General features: G+C 44.7%; 1 protein-coding gene across 1 annotated transcript in view; it reads right to left on the reverse strand.

Annotated features, from left to right (window-relative positions):
* LOC141141645 (vomeronasal type-2 receptor 26-like) overlaps positions 1-27,890 on the reverse strand; it is a 150,404-nt gene that overhangs the window by 67,828 nt on the left and 54,686 nt on the right. Inside the window, exons 2-3 of the mRNA XM_073629192.1 lie at positions 5,375-5,666; positions 839-1,621 (exon numbers count right to left, since the gene is read on the reverse strand). Coding sequence (XP_073485293.1) covers positions 839-1,621; positions 5,375-5,666 — 1,075 coding nt within the window. The remainder of the gene's footprint in view (positions 1-838; positions 1,622-5,374; positions 5,667-27,890) is intronic.

The following is a 27,890-nucleotide window of genomic DNA, read 5'->3' on the forward strand; positions in this document are numbered from 1 at the left end:
GTCCAAATCTTGTTACCTTAATCTCCATAATATCTTCAAAATGCACTCCTTCTTGCCAATGACACCACCAACATACAAATTCACTCTCTTAGTATCCCTCACCTCGACTATAACACCTTCCTCCTCATTGGCCTACAGCTACACAGGTTATCCCAGCTATAGTGCTGCTGCTAGATGTATGCACCTAACCATCAGCTCATTAACCACCAAGCCTTTTTGCCAATTTCTCCACTGGCTTGCACTCATCTAACAACTAAAATTCTTACTACTAACAAGAGCCGTGCCCTGAGGAGCTACATCAACAACCTCATCTCAAAATATCATTCAAACCATCCTCTCCGCTCCCGCAAGACCTCCTGCTCTCTAGCTCCCTCAACACCTTCTCCTATGCTATTCTCCAAGACTACTTCAAAGACTATTTCATCCTTTGAAACATTCTAATGCAATCTGTCTGGCTATCTCCTGCTCTGTCCACCTTCAGGCAATCCCTAAAAACTCATCTGTTCAGGGAAGCCTATCCTGCCACCACCTAAAGCTATACTTTTATTTTCTCATTAGCTCATCCAATACATTTATTACCTTTTTATCACTTGCAGCCTTTTTTTAGATTGTGAGCTCCCATGAGCAAGGCCCTCCTAACCTTCTTGCACTGAATTATATTGTAACTGTACTGTTTACCTTTATTTTGCAAAGTACTGTGCAAACAGTTGGCGCTATATAAATCCTGTAGAATAGTTATAACAAACCCAAAATCTTTGGTCAAAGTACCTTCTTACGTTTCTATACAAAAAAAAAATCTAAAAAATAATTTACAGACTATTGCACTATACTGTTTTACCTGCTTAAATCTGTTAATATTAAAATTGTGATTAAACTTGTTGAAAAAATGTATAGCTTCAGCCATAGCTTCTACTGCAATATACACTCGTAGAGATTCTGCGCAAAGCATACTTCCTTTAATTTTTTGAAAAAGGAATCTTAAGAAACTGTCAATAACAATAGTACATTTTTGGAAATAAATATTTTTCCCAGTTTGAGTTGATGTTATATTGTAAAAATTAATAATCAGACCATCAATCAGCTGTTCAATTTGTGAATGTCTTGACAATAGATTGTCATCAAACGGACTTTCATTAATAAGAATTTGTGGATCAAACAACTGCAAAGACAAAGAGGTTTTAACATTTGTCCAAAAGGGTGCTGTCTTGAGATCACCTGAAGTCCAGCCTGTGGGAAGTATAATCATATTGTTTCTATTGAACTGAGAGTATCTATTAAGGTATCCCCGAGCATTGCTTGTGAAGGAACCACAAAGTATTAAAACTTTACAATGCACTTTACTAAGTGTGTCTGTCCACTGATCCATTGTAGCGGAATCCACAGTCATTCTTTTTTCAAAAGCCACACAAATCTCCTGGGAAGCCAAATTTCTCTTCAGAATTTGTGCTTCATTTTCTCCGGTATCATTGTCTGAAAAAAGTATTCCAACCCAATTCCAGCCAAAATGTTTCACTAGTTTGGCAATTACTAAATAATGGACATAATCATTCTGAATGGTCCTGAATACATGCGGGTAAAGGAGTCTGTCACTTAATGAGTAATCGGTGGCTCCATTGCTGACCTGAAAGGAGGAGGGTTAACTATTATCAGGGCTGGCACCAGCATAAGGCTGCTTAGACAGTCACTTTAGGGCATCAGAATGGGGTGTGGCGCTGGTGGAGCTTTGATGGTCGCAATGGTGACACTGCCTATGCTCTAGGGGACCGTGAGGCCTTCTTTTCACATTAGGTTTTATAATTTAACATTCACTGGAACAGATCCCTGTATTTTCCTTCTGCAGCTTCTGAAAGACTGCTTCTCCTCCTTTCCCTCCCGTCGGCATTCTGCAGCTGCTGGAGGAAAATACAGGGGATCTGTTCCAGTATATGCTTCCCCTCCCACTCCTCCTATCCAGGTTCTACTTCCTTCTGCTGCCCGTGTCACTTACTGTATGTGCTCCCCTGGTACCCCCTCCCACAGTGCTGCCAGCTTCACCTCTTCTCCCACCAGCTGTGATGCAGGATTGCTTCAGGATGTAGAACAGGGAAGGGGCTGGTAAATTCATAATTTACTGGCCCCTACCCTTTCTGAATGAAAACAGTGAGTGATCAGGACTGATCACTTACTGTGTTCATTTATAACTGTGTTTACTATGCTTTGGTTTGTGAATGAACAGGGAGGATGTGTGTGTCCTCAATCTAATTTCTCTGTCTCAAAAATGAGACATTAGGGGTTTAGGCTGCTGATATTTCACCAAAGCTCCTTAAAGGGCTGATAAAAAAATTGTCGAAAATAATAAAAAAAAATAAAAATAACAAAGGTAAAAACAACTGATACTGTCCACTGCCCTATTGACACCATCCACTATTCTACTGACCCCGTTCTCTGCCCTACTGACAAAGTCCACAGCCATACTGACACTGTCCATTTCTCTACTGACTGACACCTTCCACTACCCTACTGACACCATCCACTGGGGGATGGTCAGAGCAGAGGACATGGGGTATGCATTGTGGAGAAGAGGGGTGGGAGGGAGGATGGTGGAGCACGCCTGTGAAGACAACAATCCTTGCACCGGCCCTGACTTTTAACTATAATGTTGCTATATTTCAAAGTTACATTCATATCCAGCTGGTGCTAAAATTATAATTAGAGACTGCATTGTAAAAATACAACTGATCTTTTAGATTAAATCAGCTAAATACATTACAGGTGCATTAAAACAAAGCATGTATTTCTATATACTGTAGAATGCAGCCAGAGCCTGAGTAGAGAAGCCGACCCCTGCCAGCGTGCTGTAGAGAAGGATCCTTGCTCTCTGTGTTGAAACAGTGGTCTACCTTCAGAGGTACGATATGCCCCCGGTTGAGTCAGATCTGTGTCTCTCCAATCAGCAAGGGCCGTAAGTATTATACGATATTGCTTGGGATTATCAGTGGACATGTTGGACCTTTGCAGAGAGACCACTGTTTTCAGACAGAGAACAGTAACCTTTGTCTGCAGCAGGCTGGCAGGGGACAGGCGTCCCTACTCAGGCTAAATTATACATACCCAAAAAAACTATGCAAATCAGGAGACCCAACATCTTTCTTGCTTTACTTGTTATCTGCTTGCTTTGGATCACCAATTCTGGCTAGCCATAAAAAAACAGTTTACCCACATTTTCAAAAAGAAGTCAGCAAAAGATAAACTACATTTCTCTCAGTATATATACATAAAGATGTAATTTATAATTACAAACTCTAGCACAGCTTTGTATTAATTTTGCTTAAAGCCTAGTTGAAGCCTACTTTATGTTTCCAGTGTTCCCCACTGACAGCTGAATGTAAAAAAACAATGGCAGCAATAAAAAAATAAAAAATAAAAACAGAGCGAGAGTCCCTCCCATTCCATACCAGGCACTTCAGGTGTGGTATGGATTTTAAGGGAAATCCCACACCAAAATGAAAAAAAAAAAAACGGCGTGGGATCCCCTCAAAATCCATACCAAACCCTTATCCAAGCATACAGCTTGGCAGACCAGGAAAGGGGAGGGGGGTGGGTGATTTTCCTCCCTCCTGAACCATACCAGGCCACATTCCCTCAACATGGCAGGGTGCTTTGGGGTAGGGGGCTCCCCTCCAAAACACCTAGTCTCCATGTTGATGAGGAAAACCACAGCCCTGGCCCAGTGGTTATGGGTGTGCGTGGGGGGACTTATCGGGATCGGGTAGCCCCATTAATTAGAGGGCCCTCAGATCCAGCCCCCATGACAATGTCCCCCAGTGTAGATCCATCATCAATCACGATGAACTCTGGTCGCCGACCCCCCCCAAAAAAGTCCTCACGTGATAAAGGCTCCCATCATCTGACAGCTCTGCCGCCTCCCACCGCTAATAAACTAAAGAGCAGGGGCCCCCTTGTGACATTATTTTACTATATACCCATGGGGGAACAGAGTCTGGGAGCCCCCTTGTTGAAGGGGGCTTCAAGATTCCGATAAGCCCTCTGCCTGCAGACCCCCACAACCACCGGTCAGCGTTTTGGCAAGAGGCCCTTTGTACCCATCAACATGAGGACAAGGTGATTTAGTGATGTCACCGTATGGCCCTGCCCCTGGTGATGTCATCAACTAGGGCATTTTGGGCAGATGAGATCACATGGGGCGCAGTCACCCAGTGATATCATTGGGTGGCCCTGCCTTTTAATTTATTTAGTGATGGAGCTCTCAGTCTTTGGAAGCCATTGTCGGCTGCAGGCTTTTTATTTTTCGGGTCAGCAGCCAGCATTCATCGTGATTGATGTTGGATCTACTCCTGGGGACAATTTTTTTATTTTATTTTTTAATAAAGGGCTTGTCAAAAATTGCCTCCTGTGTTTATTTACACAACACTTTTTTTGGTGAATCAGTAGGGATACTATTCTCAATCACATAGGGGGGATCAGGGTCTGTGGGCCCCTTTGTCAAAGGGGGCTTCCAGATTCCGATAAGCCCCCACCCCCAGATCCCCACAATCACTGGCCAGGGTTGTGGGGAAGAGGCCCTTGTCCTCATCAACATGAGGACAAGGCGCTTTGGTGACGTCACCATATGGCCCCGCATCCTTGTGATGTCATCAACTGGGGCATACTGGGCCGATGACATCACAAGGGGTGGGGTCACCCAGTGACATAATCGGGTGACCCCACCTTTTAATGTATTTAGCGGCGGAAGGTGGTGAAGCTGTCATTCGGCTGGAGCCTCCATGGGGTGCAGACCTTTTTTTTTATTTCGGGTTAACTGGCATTCATCATGATTGACATTGGATCTACTCCGGGGTACAATTTTTTTTTTAAATAACGCTCTTGTCAAAAGTTGCCTCCCGTCTTTATTTACACAACACTTTTTTTTTTTGGTAAATGAGTAGGGGTGCTATGTACCCCATATTCATCCACATGTAGGGGCTGGATCTGGGGGCCCCCTTGTTAAAGGGGGCTTCCAGATTCCGATAAGCCGCTCGCTCGCAGACCCCAACAATCACTGGCTAGAGTTGTGGGGAAGAGGGCCTTGTCCCCATTGTCGCCATTTTTAAAAATTTTTAAAACAGCCTGCTTTAGCTTTGGTTCAGTGTTTTTCCAGCATTTTTTTAGCTCCTGGTGCGCATGAAGCCTATTGATGGAAAATGGGACAAAATCCTTAGCGATTGTGCTAGGTGTGTCTTCATTTGTTTGACTTACTTTGCATTTACAAAAACTTTAATTGTTAGAGTTTATATACACTTTAACTTTCACAGACTGTCATGTTTTTGTAATATCTATATTGTTTTCTCTGTTAACTTAAAATATTATTACAAATATACAAGTACTTTTCACTCACCTGTGTGTATCTGTACAGTCCAAGGATTTGGGCGATTGGGATTGTAGTGGATGAATATTGATCTCCAATAACACCAGCCAGCTTGCCTTGTCCTTTACAGGAATAATTAGGAAATGTCCCATTTGGTCCAGATAAGATCTGCAGAACACTCTGTACAGCCTTCCTGGGTTCCAACCATGAATCAAATACATGGAAGCCTAGTGTGATATTGGGTAAGCTATCTGGATCCTGGTTAATATTATCAATTGCGTAAAGGAAAGCTAGTAGGTTCTTGTAATACAAGAAAGATGGGCTACAAAAAGATTTTTCCAAAACAGTACATTAAAATTTATATACAGATATGTCAAATGTTTTAAAAATATATATATATGTGATCAGCATTAAATACAGAGGGAAAAGCTTTTGGCCAATCCTTTCTGGGGAATGAATAAAACAGCAAAAACAATGTTGAGTTAATGCTAAGTTTCACAAAGCAGGTCTGTAAATGAAAGTCTCACCACTGAATGTTTAAACCAATCGTGTGGCCTTTAAAGATCCAGAACACCTACTTGTGGGCTCTTTTGGTATATTCTGCACAGGTCTGGCAGGTAGTGATCAGCCAAACTGCCAATGTTCAGTTCAGCAGGTGTTCGGTGAACTTCATTGAAACCCGTTAAATTGAAAATGCTAATTTCCTGCTCTAATAGGCAAGAGGGTGCAAAAAAAAGGGAGTGGGCGAGAACTGCCTTTGAGAACAATGCAAGGTGAGGCACAATCCTGGGAGGTTGTCATATGACGTCCTCCCAGAACAACAGTGCTCCCATCCGACCATCATTTTACAATAGGCTGGGCGGGAAGGCATTAAAGTGAACCCATTTGAGTCTCACATAGATTTTAAGAGGGTACTTCAGAAAAAATAAAAAATAAAATACAAAAAAAAGCATGAGGTATCCCAGGATATACTGTACATACCAGACCCCTTGATTCTGGTACAGATTTTAAGGGGGCCTCCACGCCAAAAAAAGTGAGTTCCCCCTAAAACCCCCCAAATCTGGAAGCCCCCTTTAACAAGGAGTCCCAACTTCCCAGGTAAATGAGTATGGGGTACATTGTACCTCTACTCATTCACCAAAAAAAGTGTCAAAAATAAATAAAAACAGTGGACAGTTTATTAAAAATCTAAAAAAAAACAAAAAAAAAACAATATCCCCCGATGTAGATTCATCATCAATCATGACGATTGATAAGATCCCCCCCGCCCCAGAGCACCCCCCCATGTTGAGGGCATGTGGCCTGGTATGGTTTAGGAAGGGGGGGCGCTCGCTCATCCTCCCCCTTTCCTGCCAGGCTGAGTGCTTGGATAAGGATTTTGGGGGGCAGGGTTTATTTGCCATGGGGTTCCCCTTAAAATCCATACCAGATTCAAAGGGCCTGGTATGCAAAGGGGGGGCACCGTTTTTTGTTTTTTTTTCTTTTTCTTTATATTTTTTAAAATTGTATATTGTTGTATAGAATCAATTTAAATGTATTTTTTTTCCTTTACAAATGTCAGTTTTGCTGCAGCAGGTTCTATACACAGTACAAATGCGCCACTTTACAGGCAGACTAATGCCCCGTACACACGGTCGGACATTGATCAGACATTCCGACAACAAAATCCTAGGATTTTTTCCAACGAATGTTGGCTCAAACTTGTTTTGCGTACACACGGTCGCACAAAGTTGTCGGAATTTCCGATCGCCAAGAACGCGGTGACGTAAACCACATACGACGAAACTAGAAGAGGCCAGTTCAGAACCAAGCGCGGCACCCTTTTGTGCTCCTTTTGCTAATCTCGTGTTAGTAAAAGTTTGGTGAGAGACAATTCGCGCTTTTTCAGACTCGCGGCTTTCAGATCGTTTTCTGCTGTTCAGTTTGTGCTTGTGGGTTTGTATCTGCTCTTCATTGCGTGCAAGCAAGCTCCGCGTGACTTAGTCATTGTGTTCTTGTTCGTTCGTTACTGTTTTTCAGGTCGCTCTTCACAGGCCTTGCTGTTCTTCAGTGCGTTCTGTTACTTCGTTCTGAGCAGCCGACCGTTTTCTAGCCATGTTGCGTATACGTACTCCTCGTAGAGTTCGTGCTGTGCGGTGGCTTGGTGTTGGGGTCCTGACCTTGACACAAGTCCAGTCCATGAACAGGGTGGGGAGGAGTTCATGGACCAAGAATTGGTTGCTTCAGCATGACCAGTTCTGTCACATGCCTTTGCTCCGTGAGATCTGTGAGAATAATCCTGATGATTTTAGGAACTTTCTCCGGATGACGGACCCCGTATTTCACCGTTTGTTGGCTTTGCTGACCCCCTATATCAGCAGGCAGGATACCTGCATGAGGCAAGCCATCACTCCAGAGCAGAGGCTCGTCGCCACCCTGCGGTACTTGGCGACGGGGAGAAGCCTGCAGGACTTGAAGTTCTCAACAGGCATCTCTCCCCAGGCTCTGGGTATCATTATCCCAGAGACCTGTTCTGCCATCATTCAGGTCCTGCAGAAGGAGTTTATTAAGGTAAGATTATTATCCTTTAACATCACATTTTATTGTATTTAATGTTTGCTAATATATTGTATTTCTTTCCTCATTCCCTAATTACCATGACTGTAATATGCTGTGAATGTCCCCTTTGTTCTCATGCATGCTGGATTTTTATGTAATTTTGGTCCTTCATACATATTTGCCTTCACTTACCTCCCCAGCATGCTCTCCTGGCCCTATATTCACCTCATGTAGTCACTTAACAATGTATTTTATCAGCTCCATAGTAGTGCTTTACCCCAAACACCCCCTAAAATGTTTTTAAATGTGATTTGTGCTTTAAATTCAGGCAGAGTGCCATAGGCTTTTTTTGGGGGGTCCCCAAATCATTTGGAACCCTCCCTCCCCCCAAGTGCCCCAAGTCAGCTGATAACAATTCTCTATCTATCCTCAATCATCTATCTGCTGACTTTGCAAACCCATACACACTATACACATCTCTTTAGTGGTCAGATTTATGGATGAATTCCCCAAAGCATGTAGTGCAAGGGCCTGCCTGTATACTTTCAAATGGTACTGTTTAAAGTTTTTGTATCCTATTATTATCTTGATAGGTAATAGCAGAATGTCCAAATGTGCTCAAATGTGTACAGTGTGTATTTATATCTTTGTACTATGACACTTCTTACCTGTCCAGTGGGCTGCCAATAGTGTAATTAAGGAGGGGCTGTTCAAAGTAATACCCATTATTTAGGCATTCATCTCTCAATGAAGTGGAGAGGGTTACCTGGCCAAGAGCTCCCCCCCTATAATGTTAGAAATGGCCCATGGGGGGGGGGAGGGGGAATATGATAGTTGTACCTTATACTTTGGTCTTTAAAAATTCCCATAAATAAATGTTATCTTGATGTTGGCCAAGAATATTTGTGTCTAATCTGCTTTCCATGTTTATGTGCAAAAAGCCTAATTTTTTTTGTTTTCCTCAACAGTTTCCTTCCACGCCACAGGAATGGCAGACTGTGGCCTCCCACTTTGCCCAGCGGTGGGACTTTCCTAACTGCGGAGGGGCAATTGATGGGAAACACATCCACATCATCCCACCACCCAACTCGGGGTCATACTATTATAATTATAAGGGGTTCAATAGTATTGTGATGTTGGCGGTGGTGTCGGCTACTTATGAGTTCCTGTATGTGGATGTGGGGAAGAATGGCGGGATGTCCGATGGTGGAGTCATCGCCCAGACAGAGTTCTACAGGCGTCTCCAGAATGGCAGCTTGGACTTGCCACCTCCAGAAGACAATGTGGAAGGACTCCCATTCGTCTTCATTGCGGATGAAGCCTTTGCACTGGGGGACCATCTTATGCGGCCATTCCCTATGAGGACCCTCACCCCGGACCAGAGGGTTTTTAATTACCGGCAGAGCCAGAAGAGTGGTGCAAAACACGTTTGGAATCATGGCCAGCCGGTTACGCCTATTTCTAACACCCATACATATAAGGCGGAGTACAAACTGAATCACATTATCCTGGCGTGCTGTGTTCTACACAACTTTTTATGGCAACATTCTGCCAACTATGCTGGCTCAGTTGGACCTGAAGCCAGAATTCAAAATGAACCAACCCTGACGTTGCTTGAAAGTGGCCGTCCTGACTTGCCATCCCTGAGTGCCCGTGATGTCTGGCTAAGATACCTTGAAATCTTTGCGGGTAGGGGGGCTATCAATATGCCAGACAATGTGTGAAACCTTTATCAAATAAAAAAAACATTAAGCAAATCTTTGGTGACATTTACTGCTTGTGTTTGTTTTAGCTGACCCTGACAGAAATGTGTGGAGTCCTGAAAATGGCGTGATTGTGTAACCTTACAAAGCACTGTTGGGTGTTATTTACTAAAGGCAAAGACATTTTGCACTACAAGTGCACTTGAAACTGCACTTGTAGTGCAAAGTGGATTTGCCCTTAGGAAATAACCCCCATTGTCACAGAAAGCAGCAATTAGAGCACCACAAGTGTTGGAGCGTTGAGACAATAATCCACACATTCTTGATTAACAATATTTTTAATACCTGCACAATCACATGTGCATTTTGACAAGGTTTTTAAAACAAACCAACATGTTTGTTGTATAACAATTTTTGGGGTGGCATTAGAAAAAGTAGAAATGTCCATTTAAGATAAAACAGGCATGTTTCAAAACAACAAGAAAGACACAAATCTAGAACTTACAAAGTTCACATTTGGTAGAACTTGAAGGCAATATCAGACATGAGTATTTAGGAACTGTGTTTGATATTGCGTTCAGATGGGGTGAAGTCACCCCCAGAAAAGCCAAATTTTGAAGATGCACACAAATTTACGAATGTCAACATGTGCTACCTGCCATCACGGGGGATTAAGGGACGTGTTTTGGGGGAGCAACCCCTTCCTCTCAGGTACTTTATTATTTAGGAAGGGGTTGCACCCCCAAAACGCGTCCATTGATCTCCCGTGATGGCAGATAGCACATGTTGACACACTGTGTGCATCCTCAAAATTTGGCTTTTCTACTATTTGACAAAAAATGTTAAAATTGTAGTACACCAAAGGGATTTGGAGGGGTTTTAAACTCTCCCCAAAACATCAATGATGTTCTTATTTTTTTGAAGAACATCATTGATGTTTTTCTTGATGTTTTCCAATGCAACATTACACCCCATGATCTCCCCGATCAGGATCTGTGCACTTTCCGAGGTGAAAGGATCTGAATCCACAACATCCCGATCACCTAAAAAGATAGAAACCAAAAAAAAACATGTATTATAAATATGACGGCATCCATCTCTTACCTGAGCCTGTGGTCGCAGACACTCACCTGTTGTGGTGCCAATTTCTACCACGTCTTCCTCCTCCTGCTCTTCTTGTCTTTGGGAGATTTCCCCTTCTTCCAGAGGTGGGGGGTCTCTGGTCTCCTCGGATGAGGGGTATCCTCCGAGTCTTTTCTCCCCTATGTAAAAAAAAAAAATGGTATACTTAGCACACAGATATTTGAGGGAAGAACTATAAATATGAAACATTGCTTTGAAGTGGGGTACAATTGTCTATTTTGGCTGAATTCCAAGATGTAGAATTTTTAGTGTCCTTTGTCAAGCTTGAATACTTTACCTGTTTTGTACAAGCTTCACAGATGGAGACACCCCTATAGTATACACTGGAGCACCTGTGTGGGCCCCCTAATAAAAAGAGTGTTCTTGTGTCCCACACTAGTGCTCCAGCGTCCAGATGTGTAACCAGCTGTTGAGTGTCCTCTCCTTACACAGAATCTAGTTTGCCTTTCATTCTATTAACAAACACATCTACACAACCAAATTATTTTCGGACAAGTAGACCCTAAAAAATGTTGGCAAATGCATACGGCCCAAACAATGGTGTTTTATAGGCCGAAAGAAAAATGTTTGATACGAACGAATAATGTGCCCATGAACATGAAAGTTGACATTTTAAACTGTACAACAGTTAGGAAAAGCACATGGAGCAGCACGAACGTAATAAAGACAAAAAGAATAGAAACACAGCACAACTACTTACTTTTTTTGCAGCACTCTCCGGATCTTTCTATACTGCTCGTGTTCTCTTAATTTAAGATCCGACCACCGCTTCCTGAGCTGATCTTTCGATCGTCGTACCCCGAAATTCCGGTGAAGACTTTTGACCACTTTCACCATTATCTTGTCCTTTCTGACATTGGGGTTGGGGTAAGGTCCATACTTCCCGTCATAGTCGGCCCTCTTCAGGATGTCGACCATCTCCAACATCCCCCCAAAGGACATATTTGATGCCTTAAATCGTCTCCTTCTGGATCGGGATGTTTCAGGCTCCGTGCTTTCCTCCTCCTCGTTGGTGTAAATATCAGACACCTGCTCTGACTCCGCCATGTGCTCTTCCCCACTGCGCCAAACGAGAAGGGGCAGGGAATAGACTAGAAAGAACGTCAGGGGCGGGCGGAGTTTCACGCATGTGCAGTGTCTATAAAGCGTAACACGTGTGCGTAGTACGTACGATCTGTGAGCGGAGGAAGGAGTAACGGAGGCGCCGATCGTGATAACGAAGGTAAGGTTTAACATTGGGCCTATACTGCTTCTAGATTGAGGCCTGTATTTGCACACGTTTAGAAGACTTTAGGCTGACATTAGGGTTTGTTTTATATTGTGTCTTGCAGTGAAAATGGATATCTTGAAAGATAACGACTTTAACGACAATCTTCATTGATATGTTCAGGGAGCTGCCCTGTCTATGGGAGATAAACCACCCTGAATATAAGAACCAAACAAAGAGGAAGGCAGCGCTGGATAATTTGTTGGAATTTGTGAAGACGGTGATCCCCACGACAGACATCACCTATTTGAAGATCCTAATTGGTGGCCTGAGGAGCACTTATCTAAGGGAGCACAAGAAGGTCCAGGATTCCCAGAGATCCGGAGCTGCAGATGACATCTATGTCCCCAGGCTGTGGTACTATGACAGGCTTCATTTTCTGGCAGGTCAGACTCAACCCAGGGCAGCACTCTCCAGTCTTCCTTCCACGCTTCCTTCCCCCCCAGCTGAGGCTTCTGACGCCCAACCTGGGCCTTCCAGGCAGCAACATGTGGAGGAGCCCAGCTTGAGCCAGGTATAGCATTCTTCTAAATATTTCTGCTTGTCCAATCAATGATGTTAACTAGATGTTAGTTTGGAGTACTAATTTATGATTGTTATTGATGATGCAAAAACTAAAACCATGTCCCTTTTTCATACACAGGGAAGTCTCAGCCAGGAGGTGGCCGGGCCAAGCAGGCTGCCTGATATCCAGATCCCTCCCCTACACCCGCAAAGACAAAGTGGCAGGAAGAGGAGTAACCTGGAGGAGGCTGCCATAGGCCTCTTTTGGAAAGCTATAAAAAACAAAAATAAGTGTAGCGCTATGAGAATATGAAAAAGTCCAATGTAAAAAACATTAAACTAGCAGTTCCAAATAAAGCTAACAAAGAAGAGTCATCTTGAGGAATAAGATGGAAAATCTTCAGGAGCTGGACACTTCAAATTCATAAACCATCTGGAGTGGAGACATGCACAACACCACCAAAAGTGAAGAGGCTTACCGGAATGGATGGACCCAACAGGGCATACGCCGAGTAGGGTCGGATAGGCTTAGGTGGTGAGTGGCTGCAGGTGGCCCGGAGGAGGAGTAGGACCTGGAGGAGGAGGAGGAGGAGGTCCTGGAAAGAAGACCAAAAAGTGATGACCCAGGGTTCAGTCTGGTCTGGCAAAAGATGCAGCCTCTTGTAGTAGCACAGCCTGGGGACATAGATGTCATCTGCTGCTTTCCGGATCTCTGGGACTTCTGGACCAGACTGCACTCCCTTAGATATGGACTCCTCAGGCCACCAATTTTGATGTTAAATAATTGATGTCTGCCCTGGGGGTCCAAGGCTTCGCCAATTTCTGCTGTTTCTCCAGCATTGCCTCCCTCTTTGGTTCAGAGCCCTTAATAAAGTATTTTTTGTTTCAATTATATTCGCCTATGTGTGTTTTCCTTCAAAAAGGACAGTTTGTTTGTGAGGATTCAGGTACATTTCTAAAATACAATGTGAAATTAACAAGGGACACCAACACCAAACAATCTCATTGAGAATCAATAATATAAGATATCAATAGTGTTGTGGTAACTTGACACACAAAACACACACAAAAATATTAGGGAGTAAAACTAACAAAAAAATAAAACAAAGATCAGCCTTGAAAAAAATACAAACCCAAAAAAAAAAAAAAATAAAACAGCCTTTAAAAAAAAAAAAAAAAGAAAAAAAAAAAAAATTTGTCAGATGTGACAAATCAAAATATATTGAGGGAATCTCGATAAATAATAAAGAAAGAAGTTTGTGAGAAGTCTGTGTGAACATAAGCAGCAAAACTACTTCATTCTTCTCACATTATAAAGAAGAAGAGAGTGCACTGTATTGAACCATTTTTTAGATTGCAGCGTGACGAAAGTGCTGTATCCATTGCGAACGCTAATTTTACCAGACCGAGCTGTTCCATCTTGGAATTTCGTCTGAGCACGCGTGGCACTTTGTGCGTCGGAACTGGCCACACACGGTCGGAATTGACGCGATCGGATTTTGTTGTCGGAAAATTTTATAGCCTGCTCTCAAACTTTGTGTGTCGGAAAATCCGATGGAAAATGTCCAATGGAGCCCACACACGGTCGGAATATCCGACAACACGCTCCGATCGGACATTTTCCATCGGAAAATCCAACTGTGTGTACGGGGCATTAGGGGACCCCAGGCACTAAATTTTAAGAAATTTTTCACATTTATTGTTTTAATTTAAGCATCAGTAAAATCACTACTCCTTTAAAAATGTTTTTTTTTACACTTTCGCATGTCCCCCAAGGCAGTACCTAGGCCTTCATAATCTTTTTATGGCCAATAACTTGCATATAATCCTTCAAAATGGGGATGTTTGATTTTTCATGTTCGCAATGTTCATTGCGGTAACGTCTCGTTACTGCCTACAGTGTACACCAATCACACTGATTGCCCCGCCCAATAAAGAGGACCTGTCACCACCTGTCATGGATCTGCCACCTAAGGGTTAACTTAGTTCGGGCTGATTTCAGTGATTGGCAACAGGCTGCCTTATTTAAACACCTCAGCAGCTCTGTGTCCTTGCTATTTGATCTGCAGCTCTGTGTATGTGTTTCCTGAAGATCTGATATCTGCTCCTGTTTGACCCGGCTTGTTTTGAGATTGTTCCTGTCATCCGCCTGCACCCGACCCTTGGCTTGTTTGACGATTCCTTCTGCCTGCTCCTCTTGTACCTTTTTTGCCAGCCTGATTATCGACACGGCCTGCCTGACGTTCCAAGACTTTCCTCCAGTCTGCTATACTTACCTACTGCAGCCATCCAGCTTCAGTCCCAGTCTGCTTACCTGTCTGCTGATCCATCCAGTCTGCTCACCTGTCTGCTGATCCATCCAGTCTGCTCACCTGCCTGCTGATCCATCCAGTCTGCTCACCTGTCTGCTGATCCATCCAGCCTGCTTACCTGTCTGCTGATCCATCCAGTTTGCTCACCTGTCTGCTGATCCATCCAGTCTGCTCACCTGTCTGCTGATCCATCCAGCCTGCTGGTCCTGTCTGCTGTGCCGGCCATCTGACCCATCTGCTGTTGATCCTTCCAGGCACTCATACCATTCTGCACTCCCGTGCCACCTGTCTGCTCTACCAGGGGCCGCGAGTCAGATATGTAAGGGAGGCCTTCCTCTGCACTATCGGGCTCATCAGTCAGGTACGTGAGAACGTGACACCACCCATAAAAGTACCTGTCACAGCTCATCTGAGTACCTGTCATTCCATATGCGTACCTGTCACAGTCCATCAGAGTACCCGAGTACCTGTCACAGTCCATCAGAGTACCCAAATACCTGTCACAGTTCATCTGAGTACCCGAGTACCTGTCACGGTCCATCTGAGTACCCAAGTACCTGTCACAGTTCATATGAATACCCGAGTACCTGAGTACCTGTCACAGTCCATATGAGTACCCGAGTACCTGTCACCAGGCCATCAGAGTACCCGAGTACCTGTCACCAGGTCATCAGAGTACCCGAGTACAGGTCACCAGCCCATCAGAGTAACTGAGTACCTGTCACCAGCCCGTGAGAATACCCGAGTACCTGTCTGCAGCTCATCAAGTTACCCAAGTACCTGTCTCCAGCCCATCAGAGTACCTGAGTACCTATTTGCATCCCATGCCTCATAGAATATATGTTGGGGTATTTGCTTTCCAAAATGGGGTCATTTTGGGGGTAATTCCATTGTCCTGGTGCTCAAGGACCTTCAAAAGTGTGATAGGTAGGAATGAACTGAGATGTGTAATTTATGCTTCTAGAACGCCTGAAGGTACTGCTTCAGTGTTGGGCCTCTGTATGTGGCCAGGCTGTGTAAAAGTCCCACACATGTGGTGTCGCCATACTCGGGAAGAGTAGCAGAATGTATTTTGGGGTGTAATTTGTGCTATATATATGCTATGTGTTGGAAATATCTTATAAATTGACAACTTTGTGTAAAAAAAAATGCGTTTTCATTTTTTTTCCACATTTTCCAAAAACTTCTGGAAAAAAATGAACCATTCAAAAGACTCATTATGCCTCATAGATTATACGTTGGGGTGTTTGCTTTCCAAAATGGGGTCATTTTGTGTGCAATTCCATTGTCCTGGTGCTCCAGGACCTTCAAAAGTGTAATAGGTGGTTGAGAAATGAGATGTGTCATTTATGCTCGTAGAACGCCTGAAGGTGCTAGTTCAATGTTGGTCCTTTGTATGTGGCCAGACTGTGTAAAAGTCTCACACATGTGGTATCGTCATACTTGGGAAGAGTAGCAGAATGTATTTTGGGGTGCATTTGTTGTATGCATATGCTGTGTGTGAGAAATAACCTGATAATTTGACAATTTTATAAAGAATTGTGGGAAAAAATTACAACTTAAAAAAACTCACCATGCTACTTACTCAATACCTTGGAATGTCTACTTTCTATAAAGGGGTCGTTTGGGGGGTATTTGTACTTTCCTGACTTGTTAGTGTCTCAAGAAATGAGATTCACCTGATGTACTGAAGGCCTGATCAGATGTGATCAATTTTCAGTGATTGGCACCATAGTTTGTAGACCCTATAACTTTCACAAAGACCAAATAATATACACTAATTTGGGTTATTTTTTACCAAAGATATGTAGCAGTATAATTTTTGGCCAAAATTTATGAAGAAAAATTACTAATTAGCAAAATGTTATGACAGAAACAAAGAAAAAAGGCATTTTTTCACAAAATTTACGGTCTTTTTTTATTTATAGCACAAAAAATAAAAAACCCATTAGTGATTAAATACAAATACCACCAAAAGAAAGCTCTATTTTTGTGAAAAAAGGACGCAAGTTTCATACGGGTACATTGCTGCATAAAATTCAAACTGTGAGAGAGCTGAAAGCTGAAAATTGGTCTAGGCAGGAAGGGGGTGTAAGTGCACTGTATTGAGGTGGTTAATAGAGTTTGCGAGTCCAAACTTTTTCTCTGTTCGGGAGTTCTGATGCGAATCGAACAGGGGGGTGTTCGGCCCATCAATACTAAGGAAGCAGCTGGCAACACTGTAAAGAATCATTAGCCTGAAAGCGAGTTTGGACCATACCCATCAGTTGGGTGGTGAAGACTCCAGAGCAGAATAACTGGGTAACAGTTAGATGGGGTAGAGGGAAAAGTATAAGGGAAGCCAGTCCTGAGCTGACACATCCCAATAAATACACCCGGTTGCGTGATATTGGGGACATCCGTCAAGAAGTGACAGTGCTAGAGCAGAGTGAATCCCCTAGCTGCCGGGGAACAACTCCTCCAGTGAGGATGGGGACAAGGATAGAACAAAGTATAGACAGATCCTAATGGTAGGGGATTCAATTATTAGAAGGACAGACAGGGGAATCTGTCACAAAGATCGCTGAAAAGTATGTTGTTTACCAGGCAACCGGGTTCAGCACATCATGGATCAGATGGACAGTTTGATGGGTGGGGCTGGGGAGGATGCAGCAGTCATGGTACATATTGGTACCAATGACAAAGTTAGAGGAAGAGGGAGTGTCCTAAAAAAGTTCAGGGATTTAGGAGCTATGCAGAAGAATTGGACCTCCATAGTGGTATCCTCAGAAATACTGGGCTGCCTTTTCGGTCGGTTACTGGCTCTACAGTAGGAACCGACTGCACCTAAATGGGGAGGGTCCAGTTCTGCTGGGAGAGAAGATGGCCAAAAATGTAGGCTTTTAAACTAAGAATAAGGAAAGGCCCAATAAACCAAGGTGCAAACTTCAGTGGGGGAACATGAAGTCGGAGGTTGCAAGATGACAGACAGACCCTGTCCCCAACCTGGTAGTAAGGCGCGGACAGGCGTCTGCGGTCAGCATGTAATCTGTACCTATCATTAGCATGTCGCAAAGCCTCCTGGACTTGTGCCCAAGTGGAACGAAGACCACAGAGAGGCTCCTCTAACTCAGGAATACTCTGCGGAACAAATGAGTCAGGCAACATGGAAGGTTGGAAACCATAGTTCGCCATAAATGGGGACAATTGGGAAGCAGAATTCAAGGCATTATTGTGAGCAAACTCTGCCCACAGTAATAGGTCTGACCAGTTGATGGTCAGAAATATAGCAACTTAGGAATTGCTCCAAGGACTGATTGGCTCGTTCTGCTGCCCCATTAGACTGCGGGTGATATGCAGAGGAAAAATCAAGCTAAATTCCCAACTGTGCACAAAAGGCTCGCCAGAACCGGGACACAAACTGACTACTCCTGTTCGAGACAATCACCTTGGGTAGCCCATGTGAAAGATCTCCTGAGCAAAAATGGAAGCCAGTTCCTTAGAAGTGGGCAACTTCTTAAGTATAATACAATGAGACATTTTTGAGAACCGGTCAACCACCGGTCAACCACCATAAGGATAAATGTGTTGCCCTTGGATTTGGGTAACTCCACAATGAAAACCATAGACAGGTGGGTCCAAGGCCTCTCTCCATTGGGTATGGGTTGTAGGAGGCCCACTGGAAGATGTCATTGAGTCTTACTTTGGCAGCTACGAAGGTGGTTACATCAGCACGTAGACTAGGCCACCAGAATTGTTGAGAAATGGCCCAAAAGTGTTGATTCTTCCCAGGGTGGCCAGCAGCCTTGGGAGGATGGTAAGTCTGGAGCATGGCAGTACAGAGACTCTCTGGAACAAAGCAGCGGTCACAAGGTTTCTCAGGAGGAGCATGGACCTGAGCAGCAAGAATTTTGTCATCCAAAGGAGACGTGAGACTGGTGCGAACCATAGCCCGAATACGATCAGGAGGAATCACAGAAACCGGAACTGACTCCAACTTGGAAGTAGAGGAAAATTGTTGTGACAAGGCGTCAGCCCTTACATTCTTAGTACCGGTCAAGAATGAGACAATGTAATTGAAACTTGAAAAGAAAAGAGCCCATCGCACCCTTCTGGGAGAGAGGCGTTTAGCCTCAGACAAGAATGTGAGATTCTTATGGTCAGTAAGAATGAGAACCGGCACAGTGGTACCTTTGAGGAGATGTCACCATTCTTTCAGGGCTAAAATGATCGCCAACAGCTCTCTGTCAACAATCTCCTAATTGCACTGCGCAGGTGACAATTTCTTGGAAAAGTAGCCACAAGGATGCAAAGCACTCTCAGAGGTAGGACGTTGAGACAGAAGAGCACCAACTCCAGTGTGAGAAGCATCAACCTCAAGGATAAAAGGTAATGTAGGATCAGGATGTGCCAACACAGGAGCAGAAATAAGGGCAGCCTTGAGACTCAAAAGCCTTAACGGACTCCGGAGACCAACTCTGTGGGTTACCATCCTTTCTGGTCATATCAGTCAGGGGCTTGACCAGAGATGAGAAGTTACGAATAAACTTCTGATAATAGTTGGCAAAGCCCAGGAAACGCTGCAGAAGATGTAAACCCGCGGGACAGGGCCACTGTAGGACTGCCAAATTTTTCTCTGGGTCCATCGAAAAACCAGCAGTGGAAATGAGATAACCCAGGAATTTAACCTGTTCACGATGGATCTCTCTTAGGCCCCTTTCACACTGGGGCGGTGGGGGCGTCGGCGGTACAACAGCGCTATTTTTAGCGCGGCTGTACCGTCGTTCTTGCAGCGGTATTCGGCCGCTAGCGGGGCGGTTTTAACCCCCGCTGGCAGCTGAAAAAGGGTTAAAATCCCTCGTACAGCGCGGCTATAGCCGTGGTATTGCCACGGTATAGCCGCGCTGTCCCATTGATTTCAATGGGCAGGAGCGGTGAAGGAGCGGTGAATACACCGCTCCTTCACCGCTCCAAAAAAGCGGTTTGCAGGACTTTTTTCACCGTCCTGCCTGCGCACCGATTCAGTGTGAAAGCCCTCGGGCTTTCACACTGAACAAACAGCGGAGGCTGTTTAGGGACGGTTTGCAGGCGGTATTTTTAGCGCAATACCGCTTGCAAACCGCCCCAGTGTGAAAGGGGTCTTAGTTTCTGAAGCACACGACAGACATCTGTGTGGTGGCTCTCCAGGAACTTGGAAAATATGAGGATATCATCGAGATAAACCACCACACATAACTGCAACAAATTTTGGAGGACATCGTTAATGAATTCCTGGAAAACTGCTGGGGCGCTACAAAGGCCAAAAGGCATTACGAGGTACTCATAATGGCCTGTTCTGGTATTAAATGCAGTTTTCCACTCTTCGCCCTCATAAGATTGTATGCCCCTCTCACATCAAGCTTTGTGAAAACCGTTGATCCCTTGAGGCAGTCAAATAACTCCGTAATCAATGGAATCGGATAGGCATTCCTAATCGTGAAACGATTGAGACCCCTATAATCAATACAAGGTCTCAGTTCACCACTCTTCTTCACGAAGACAAAACCAGCACAAGCAGGGGACGAGGAATTGCAAATGAAACCTCGAGAAAGTGCGTCTGCAACATACTCCTCCATGGCCTTATTCACCAAGACCGACAAAGGGTAAACCAGCCACAAAGGGGTATGGCACCAGGTTGAAGGTCAATTGCGCAATCATATGGCAGGTGAGGAGGCAAAATACCGGCTTGACCTTTGTCAAAGACATCGCTAAAATTGCGGTACTCCTCCTACAGGGAGGAGAGTGAAGAGATGCACAGGACCTTGGCTACCATCTGCAAGCATGTCTTACTGCATTGTGGCGACCAGGAGAGAACCTTAGCATGGAGCCAATCAAAAGAGGGGCTGTGCCTCTGTAACCAAGGATAACCAATAACCAACGGAAACTTAGGTGAGGAAATAACTTGGAATTGGATTATCTCATGGGCAAGAGCCCCTACGGCCATGGGCAATGGAACCATCTCATGAGTCACATGGGCAGGCTGTAGGGGTCTCCCATCAAGAGCCTCAATGGCAAGTGGAGTGTCATGCAGCTGCAGCAGAATCGAGTGCTTCGATACAAAGGCAGCATCAATGAACAGGCCTGCAACCCCAGAGTCGATTAGAGCTTGTATCTCGACGGATGACTCAGCCCAAGAAAGGGTGACTGAAACCAGGGGCTTATCCTTCTGGATAACTGGGAATGAAACAACGCCACCTAAGGTCTGTCCGTGACAGGACCTCAAGGTTCGGGTGTTCCCTGGACGGGTAGGACAAGACCTCAAAAAGTGACCTGCCTGGCCACAATAAAGGCACAATCTCTCCCTCCTCCTAAAGGTTCTCTTATCCGCAGAGAGACGCGTGAAGCCCAAGTGCATGGGTTCATCTTCACTGACTGACTCGGTACCAGGAGGCATGGGAGGTGAGGGAGGCTTGGGTGGGACTGCAAAGCTCAGAGGCAAATGTACAGGAGGCTTCCGCAAGCACTCCTTAAAAGAGAGTCTTTCTCTGAGTCTGGATTCAATGAGGATGGCAAACATGATCAACTTCTCTAGCTCAGTGGGTATATCTTGGGCTGCTATCTCATCCTTGATGGAATATGAGAGAAAAAGCAGCCACGAGGACCTCATTGTTCCAAGCAACCTCTGCTGCCAGCGTACGGAATTCAATGGCATAGTCGGCAACAGTTCTCGTACTCTGTTTGATGGGCATGAGGCACTTGGCAGCAGAAGCAGAGCGTGCAGTAATGTCAAATACCCTTTTAAAGGAGGCCACAAACTCAGGGTAACTCAAAACAGCAGGTTTTTGCGTCTCCCATAGAGGGTTTGCACAGGCCAAGGCTCTCTCAGAAAGCAAAGATATCCCGAAACCTACTTTTCTTCTGTCTGTGGGAAACGCCTGGGGCAGCATCTCAAAGTATATCTCAACCTGGTTGAGAAACCCTCTGCATTGAACTGGGTCGTCCCCAAATCACTGGGGAGGCAGAGCGGAACCAGACATACCTTATAGAGGTAATACTCAAGGCGGGTGCCTGCACAGAGACTGGCACAGCAGCAGGGACAGCCTGCAAATCAGGTTGTACCAGAACAGCCACAGTGGGAGATTCCAGGTGAGCCGTGCAACTCAGAAGCATTTGTAATGCCATGGCAAACTGATCCATGCGGTGATCTTGCTCATTCAATCTGGAAAAAATATTACCAACAAGTGGATTGACCGTATCTTCTGAATTCATAGCCTTTGCCTACTGTCAGAAACCATGAAATCAGACCAAGACAGAAGTAGAGTTAAATCACATTTAGGGGGGTTGTGACCTGACCATACCAACATTATGAATGCTGACATGTCTCCATCCCAATTAGTAATACCAAAAAGAGAAAAGAAAAAGCGGGACTTTAATGAGACGTGTCAACGCATAAATATTAATAAATTGGCCAGGCACATATAGAGTTGGCCTGTATCCAATATAAGTATAATCCGGACATAAATATTCTATAACCAGGGAAACACTGGGCGTAATCACAAAGGATTTACAGCAATATTCGTATAAAACATCGTTTAATGCTTCATTAGACATAAAGAGAATTGTTAAAAATCAATCAATCAAGGGTATGGTGGATACAAAACGTATACAGTTACAGTACAGGTAGTTGTTAGATTGTAGGCATCCTTAAGTTGTTAACTCTACGCGTTTCTTGGCTTACAACCAATCATCAGGAGTTCAGATGCATAATAACTAGAAAATAATAAAGCAGCCATTAATCTAATGATTGACATAAACATATCGAAAAAGCAAAGACTACAATAGTACTCACAAGCAAAATGGATAGATGATAAAATGAGAAGGTGGTCCGGCCTGCAAAGTCTCACCAGGGGTTGAGGCAAGGACCAGCCCCCCAGAGGTAAACCCCAAAGGGGAGGAGGCTGCCATCCAAACCAGGACACCCCACACAGTATGGCCCAATGAGAAGGGGGAACCTGGCAAGCGCATGTGAGTGCTATGGAGGGAGAAAAGGAATTGTAAGTGGAAGTGAGAGTGAAGTGAGAAAACCATCCATGAATAAACAGATGAAAGTGACTGGGGGGGTATAGCAAAAAACGTGGAGCACAGGAGGGAAGTGGAGTGATGATGAATGGTGAAGGGAATATGAGTGTTAGGAATGTGAAAGCATGGATGGCTATGAGCAGTGAGGGAGATTACCTGTGATGTGCGAGTGTGGCGTATGCCGGTCATCCCTATACACGCCGAGACAGCATGTGGAGTGGGCTCGTCAGAGGCCGCCGCCATATTCCCCAGGCAGGGGGCGTGTCCCCGCCAGCGGCATGAGGGGACGTCGGTGCGGCACACAAGGAGGAGGGAAGATCCACTCCCAATCATTGTGATCTGGGCGGAGTGCCCTCCCCCTGTTGCCATGTTGCCTAATATTTATGCGTTGACACGTCTCATTAAAGTCCCGCTTTTTCTTTTCTCTTTTTGGTATTAAATCACATTTGTTTAATAATAAAAATAAATAGAACAAACGTAGTCAAAACATAGCCAGAGTTCAGGAGTCGGAATGGATAGTCAGACAAGCAAAACGTCAGGGAGCCGGAGATGAGCGTAGTAAAACAGCAACAGGATCTGGAGCCAGAAGGGATGTCAGCCAAGCAAGTCTTTTAACAGGAATGCAGGAGAGAGTCTCTGTGATGTTGACTAAGGCGAAGGCAGAGATCCTCTGGGCTGGACGGCTTAAGTAGGCAGGACTGACGAGCAGAATATCATCAACAGCACCTGTGTAGAGATAGAAGCTGGCAATTAGTCGACAGCTGAGCAGCCAGCTCAGAGAAGGAAGGGCTGAGCCCAGCCCTGACACAATGACCTCAATTTACGCTTCACTGGTCATATGGATTCCACTTCTATTGACTTTCTTGATGTCACATCGATAGTTATTGATGGTGGAGTTGAGTCAAAGCTCTATAGAAAACCTCTTGCAGGAAACATAATGTTGAGGGCTGACTCCAGCCACCCCAAGCACACCATCAAGGGAATACCTGTAGGGAAATTTCTCAGACTAAAAGGAATATGCAGTAACGATCAAAATTAAAAAAAAAAAAATTTAAATTTTAAAGTAGAATCTTTAACCTCTTGGCATACGCACTATAGCCGAATGACGGCCACAGCGCGGACCTGAATTTCCGGGAGGCCGTCATACGACAGCCTCCCTTGTGCAAGCGCCCTGCGCGCGCTGTGATCACCGAGTCACTGAGACTCAGGTGATCACCGATCCGAGTAAGGGGCTGGTCTCGGCCCCTTACCATGTGATCAGCTGTCAGCCAATGACAGCTGCTCACATGATGTAAACAAAAGCTTGGTAATCGTTTTTTTTTCTCCTCGCGCTGATAGCGTGAGGAGAAAAAAATGCCGATCACTGGCTCATCTGCAAGGGACAGCGGTCCCGAAGAGGAAGAGGCAATTATGCCTCATCTGTGCCACCTGCCATTGCCACCTGACAGTGCCTACCAGTGCCACCTATCAATGCCCACGAGTGCCACCTATCAATGCCCACAAGTGCCACCTATCAATGCCCACAAGTGCCATCTATCAATGCCCACCAGTGGTGCCAGTCAGTGCCACCTAGCAGTGTTGTCTATCAGTGTAACCGATCAGTGCCCATTATTGCCACCCATCAGTGCCCATCACTGCCACCCATCAGTGCCCATCACTGCCACCCATCAGTGCCCATCAGTGCCCCCTTATCAGCGTACATCAATAAAGGAGAAAAAATACCTGTTTTAATATTTTTATTACAAAATTAAAAAAAAAAAATTTTTAATTCTTTTTTTTTTACATTTTTTTAACAAAAAATAAAAACCACAGAGGTGATCAAATACCACCAAAAGAAAGCTCTTTTTGTGGGAAAAAATGATAAAAATTTCATTTGGGTACAGTGTTGTATGACTGTGCAATTGTCATTCAAAGTGCACCAGCGCTGAAAGCTGAAAATTGGTCTGAATAGGAGGGGGGTTTAAGTGCCCAGTAAGCAAGTGGTTAAACATGAAGGAACACTTCAGAAAAAGGGGATACCCAGAATCAAATAGAGCCATTAACATAGCTAACAATACTAAAAGAGATGCTTTGTTAAGTGATGGAACAACCACTTTAGACAGGAAAAAGAAATCAACTGCAAGTGGTGTCCCAGTGTTTTCGAGTTCAGGAAAGTTGAATCTACTGTTAAGAAATATTTACCCATACTTTTTAACGATCCCATTTATGCGCAAATTCCATCAAATGGCATCAAAACAGTTTCTGGTAGGGTCCCTACTTTAGGTTTAACCCTGTCTCCGAGTTTATACACAAGTACACACCATCCTCCACATTGGTTGCAATTTAAGGGCTCATTCCGATGTGGAGCAAATATCTGTCCATGCTGTTTGCATATTAAGAGGGGTGATTTGATTCATTTGATAACTACCCACTAGGGATGAGCTTCGTGTTTGAGTTGAACCCATGTTCGACTCGAACATCGTCTGTTCGCCCATTCGCCGAATTGCGAACGATATGGGCCGTTCGCGCCAAATTCGTGTGGCGCGTCACGGCCCATAATTCATTGCGGCATCGCAGTGTATTGCTGGCTGATGATTGGCCAAGCATGCACTATGACCCACATGCTTGGCCAATCACAGCGCCGTCAGTAGAGAGAGCTGTAACTGGCCAAAGCCAGGGTGGCTTTGGCCAATTATAGCTCAGGGGGTTTAGAACACGCCCCACACTATATAAGGACGCCTACACGCCGGCCCTGTGTAGTGTGTTACAGCGTGTATTAGAGAGAGAGAGAGACAGTGTCATTTCATTTGAGTTAGCTAGATTAGGCAGGACAGTCAGTGAGTTAGCTGCACTTACAGTGTATTGTGTATATATATATGTATCCCAGGTGTTGTATATATATATATATATATATATATATATATATATATATACACACTGTATTCAGTTTTGCTAGATCCGTTCCTGATATCTTCCTACTGACAGGCAGGCTTGTCTTGTTACAGTATTTACAGCTACCTGAAGAAAATTGCTGGTGTTCTTTCGATCCTATTAGTACCACAGTCAGGCAGCTAGACTATTTAGAGTTAGTGTAGTGCATCCTCCTCACAGTGTTCAGTTAAAGCTACAAGTTAGTTTAGTGTGACCTCTGCACAGTGTTCAGCTAAAACTACAAGTTAGTGTAGTGCGTCCTCCGCACAGTGTTCAGCTAAAGCTACAAGTTAGTTTAGTGTGACCTCTGCACAGTGTTCAGCTAAAGTTACAAGTTAGGGTAGTGCGTCCTCCTCACAGTGTTCAGCTAAAGCTACAAGTTGGTGTAGTGCGTCCTCCTCACAGTGTTCAGCTAAAACTACAAGTTAGTGTAATGTGACCTCTGCACAGTGTTCAGCTAAGGCTACAAGTTAGTGTAGTGCGTCCTCCTCACAGTGTTCAGCTAAAACTACAAGTTAGTGTAGTGCGACCTCTGCACAGTGTTCAGCTAAAGCTACAAGTTAGTGTAGTGCGTCTTCTGAACAGTGTTCAGCTAAAGCTACAAGTTAGTGTAGTGCGTCCTGCTCACAGTGTTCAGCTAAAACTACAAGTTAGTGTAGTGCGAGCTCTGCACAGTGTTCAGCTAAAGCTACCTGTAGAAGTTTGGTGGTGTTTTCCTGATCCTATCACTACCGCAGGCAGCTAAATAAGCTACAAGTTAGTTTTTTGCGAGCTCTGCACAGTGTTCACCTAAAGCTACCTGACGAAGGTAGCTAAAGCTAAAGCTACCTGTAGAAGGTTGGTGGTGTTTTCCTGATCCTATCACTACCGCAGGCAGCTAAATAAGCTACAAGTTAGTTTTTTGCAAGCTCTGCACAGTGTTCACCTAAAGCTACCCGTCGAAGGTTGGTGGTGTTTTCCTGATCCTATCACTACTGCAGACAGCTAAATAAGCTACATGTTATTTTTTTGTGAGCTCTGCACAGTGTTCCCCTAAAGCTACCTGTAGAAGGTTGGTGGTGTTTTCCTGATCCTATCACTACCGCGGGCAGCTAAATAAGCTACAAGTTATTTTTTTGTGAGCTCTGCACAGTGTTCACCTAAAGCTACCTGTCGAAGGTTGGTGGTGTTTTCCTGATCCTATCACTACCGCAGGCAGCTAAATAAGCTACAAGTTAGTTTTTTGCAAGCTCTGCACAGTGTTCACCTAAAGCTACCTGTCGAAGGTTGGTGGTGTTTTCCTGATCCTATCACTACCGCAGGCAGCTAAATAAGCTACAAGTTATTTTTTTGTGAGCTCTGCACAGTGTTCACCTAAAGCTACCTGTCGAAGGTTGGTGGTGTTTTCCTGATCCTATCACTACCGCAGGCAGCTAAATAAGCTACAAGTTAGTTTTTTGCAAGCTCTGCACAGTGTTCACCTAAAGCTACCTGTCGAAGGTTGGTGGTGTTTTCCTGATCCTATCACTACCGCAGGCAGCTAAATAAGCTACAAGTTAGTTTTTTGTGAGCTCTGCACAGTGTTCACCTAAAGCTACCTGTAGAAGGTTGGTGGTGTTTTCCTGATCCTATCACTACCGCAGGCAGCTAAATAAGCTACAAGTTAGTTTTTTGCAAGCTCTGCACAGTGTTCACCTAAAGAGAGTCCCGGAGCCATACAGCAAAGCAATAGGTGCAGGGACAGCATGACAGTGCTGGACAGCACAGTTGCCGCCTTAAGGTCGTTTCCCCTTTTAGAAAAGGGGAGGGGAGATAGCCTCGAGGAAGAAAAGTAGGAGAAAGGGGAAGTGATATCAGTCACAGAAGGGAGGAGAAAGAGATTGGACACAGCACCCTCACTGCTCTGCAGCTCTACCTGCAATGGCAGCGGACAGCGGAACGGATCCCAGCAGGGGGGGGCGGCAAAACCACATGCGCGGCGATCCCGGCCGCCAGAGAGATTCAGCCCGGAAGTAGGCCCCAGCGTGTCACAACAGAAGTGACAGCCAGCAGTAAGGGACGAGCAGCCGCCCTCTGGATCACAGGGGAGCAGGACGGGAGAGGTGAGGGGAACCCGGCGTAGAGGCAATGTCCGTGGGGGAAGAGAGCCCTGC

This window comes from Aquarana catesbeiana, linkage group LG01, assembly GCF_042186555.1.
Source record: "Aquarana catesbeiana isolate 2022-GZ linkage group LG01, ASM4218655v1, whole genome shotgun sequence".
In the NCBI taxonomy this organism is placed as follows: domain Eukaryota; kingdom Metazoa; phylum Chordata; class Amphibia; order Anura; family Ranidae; genus Aquarana; species Aquarana catesbeiana.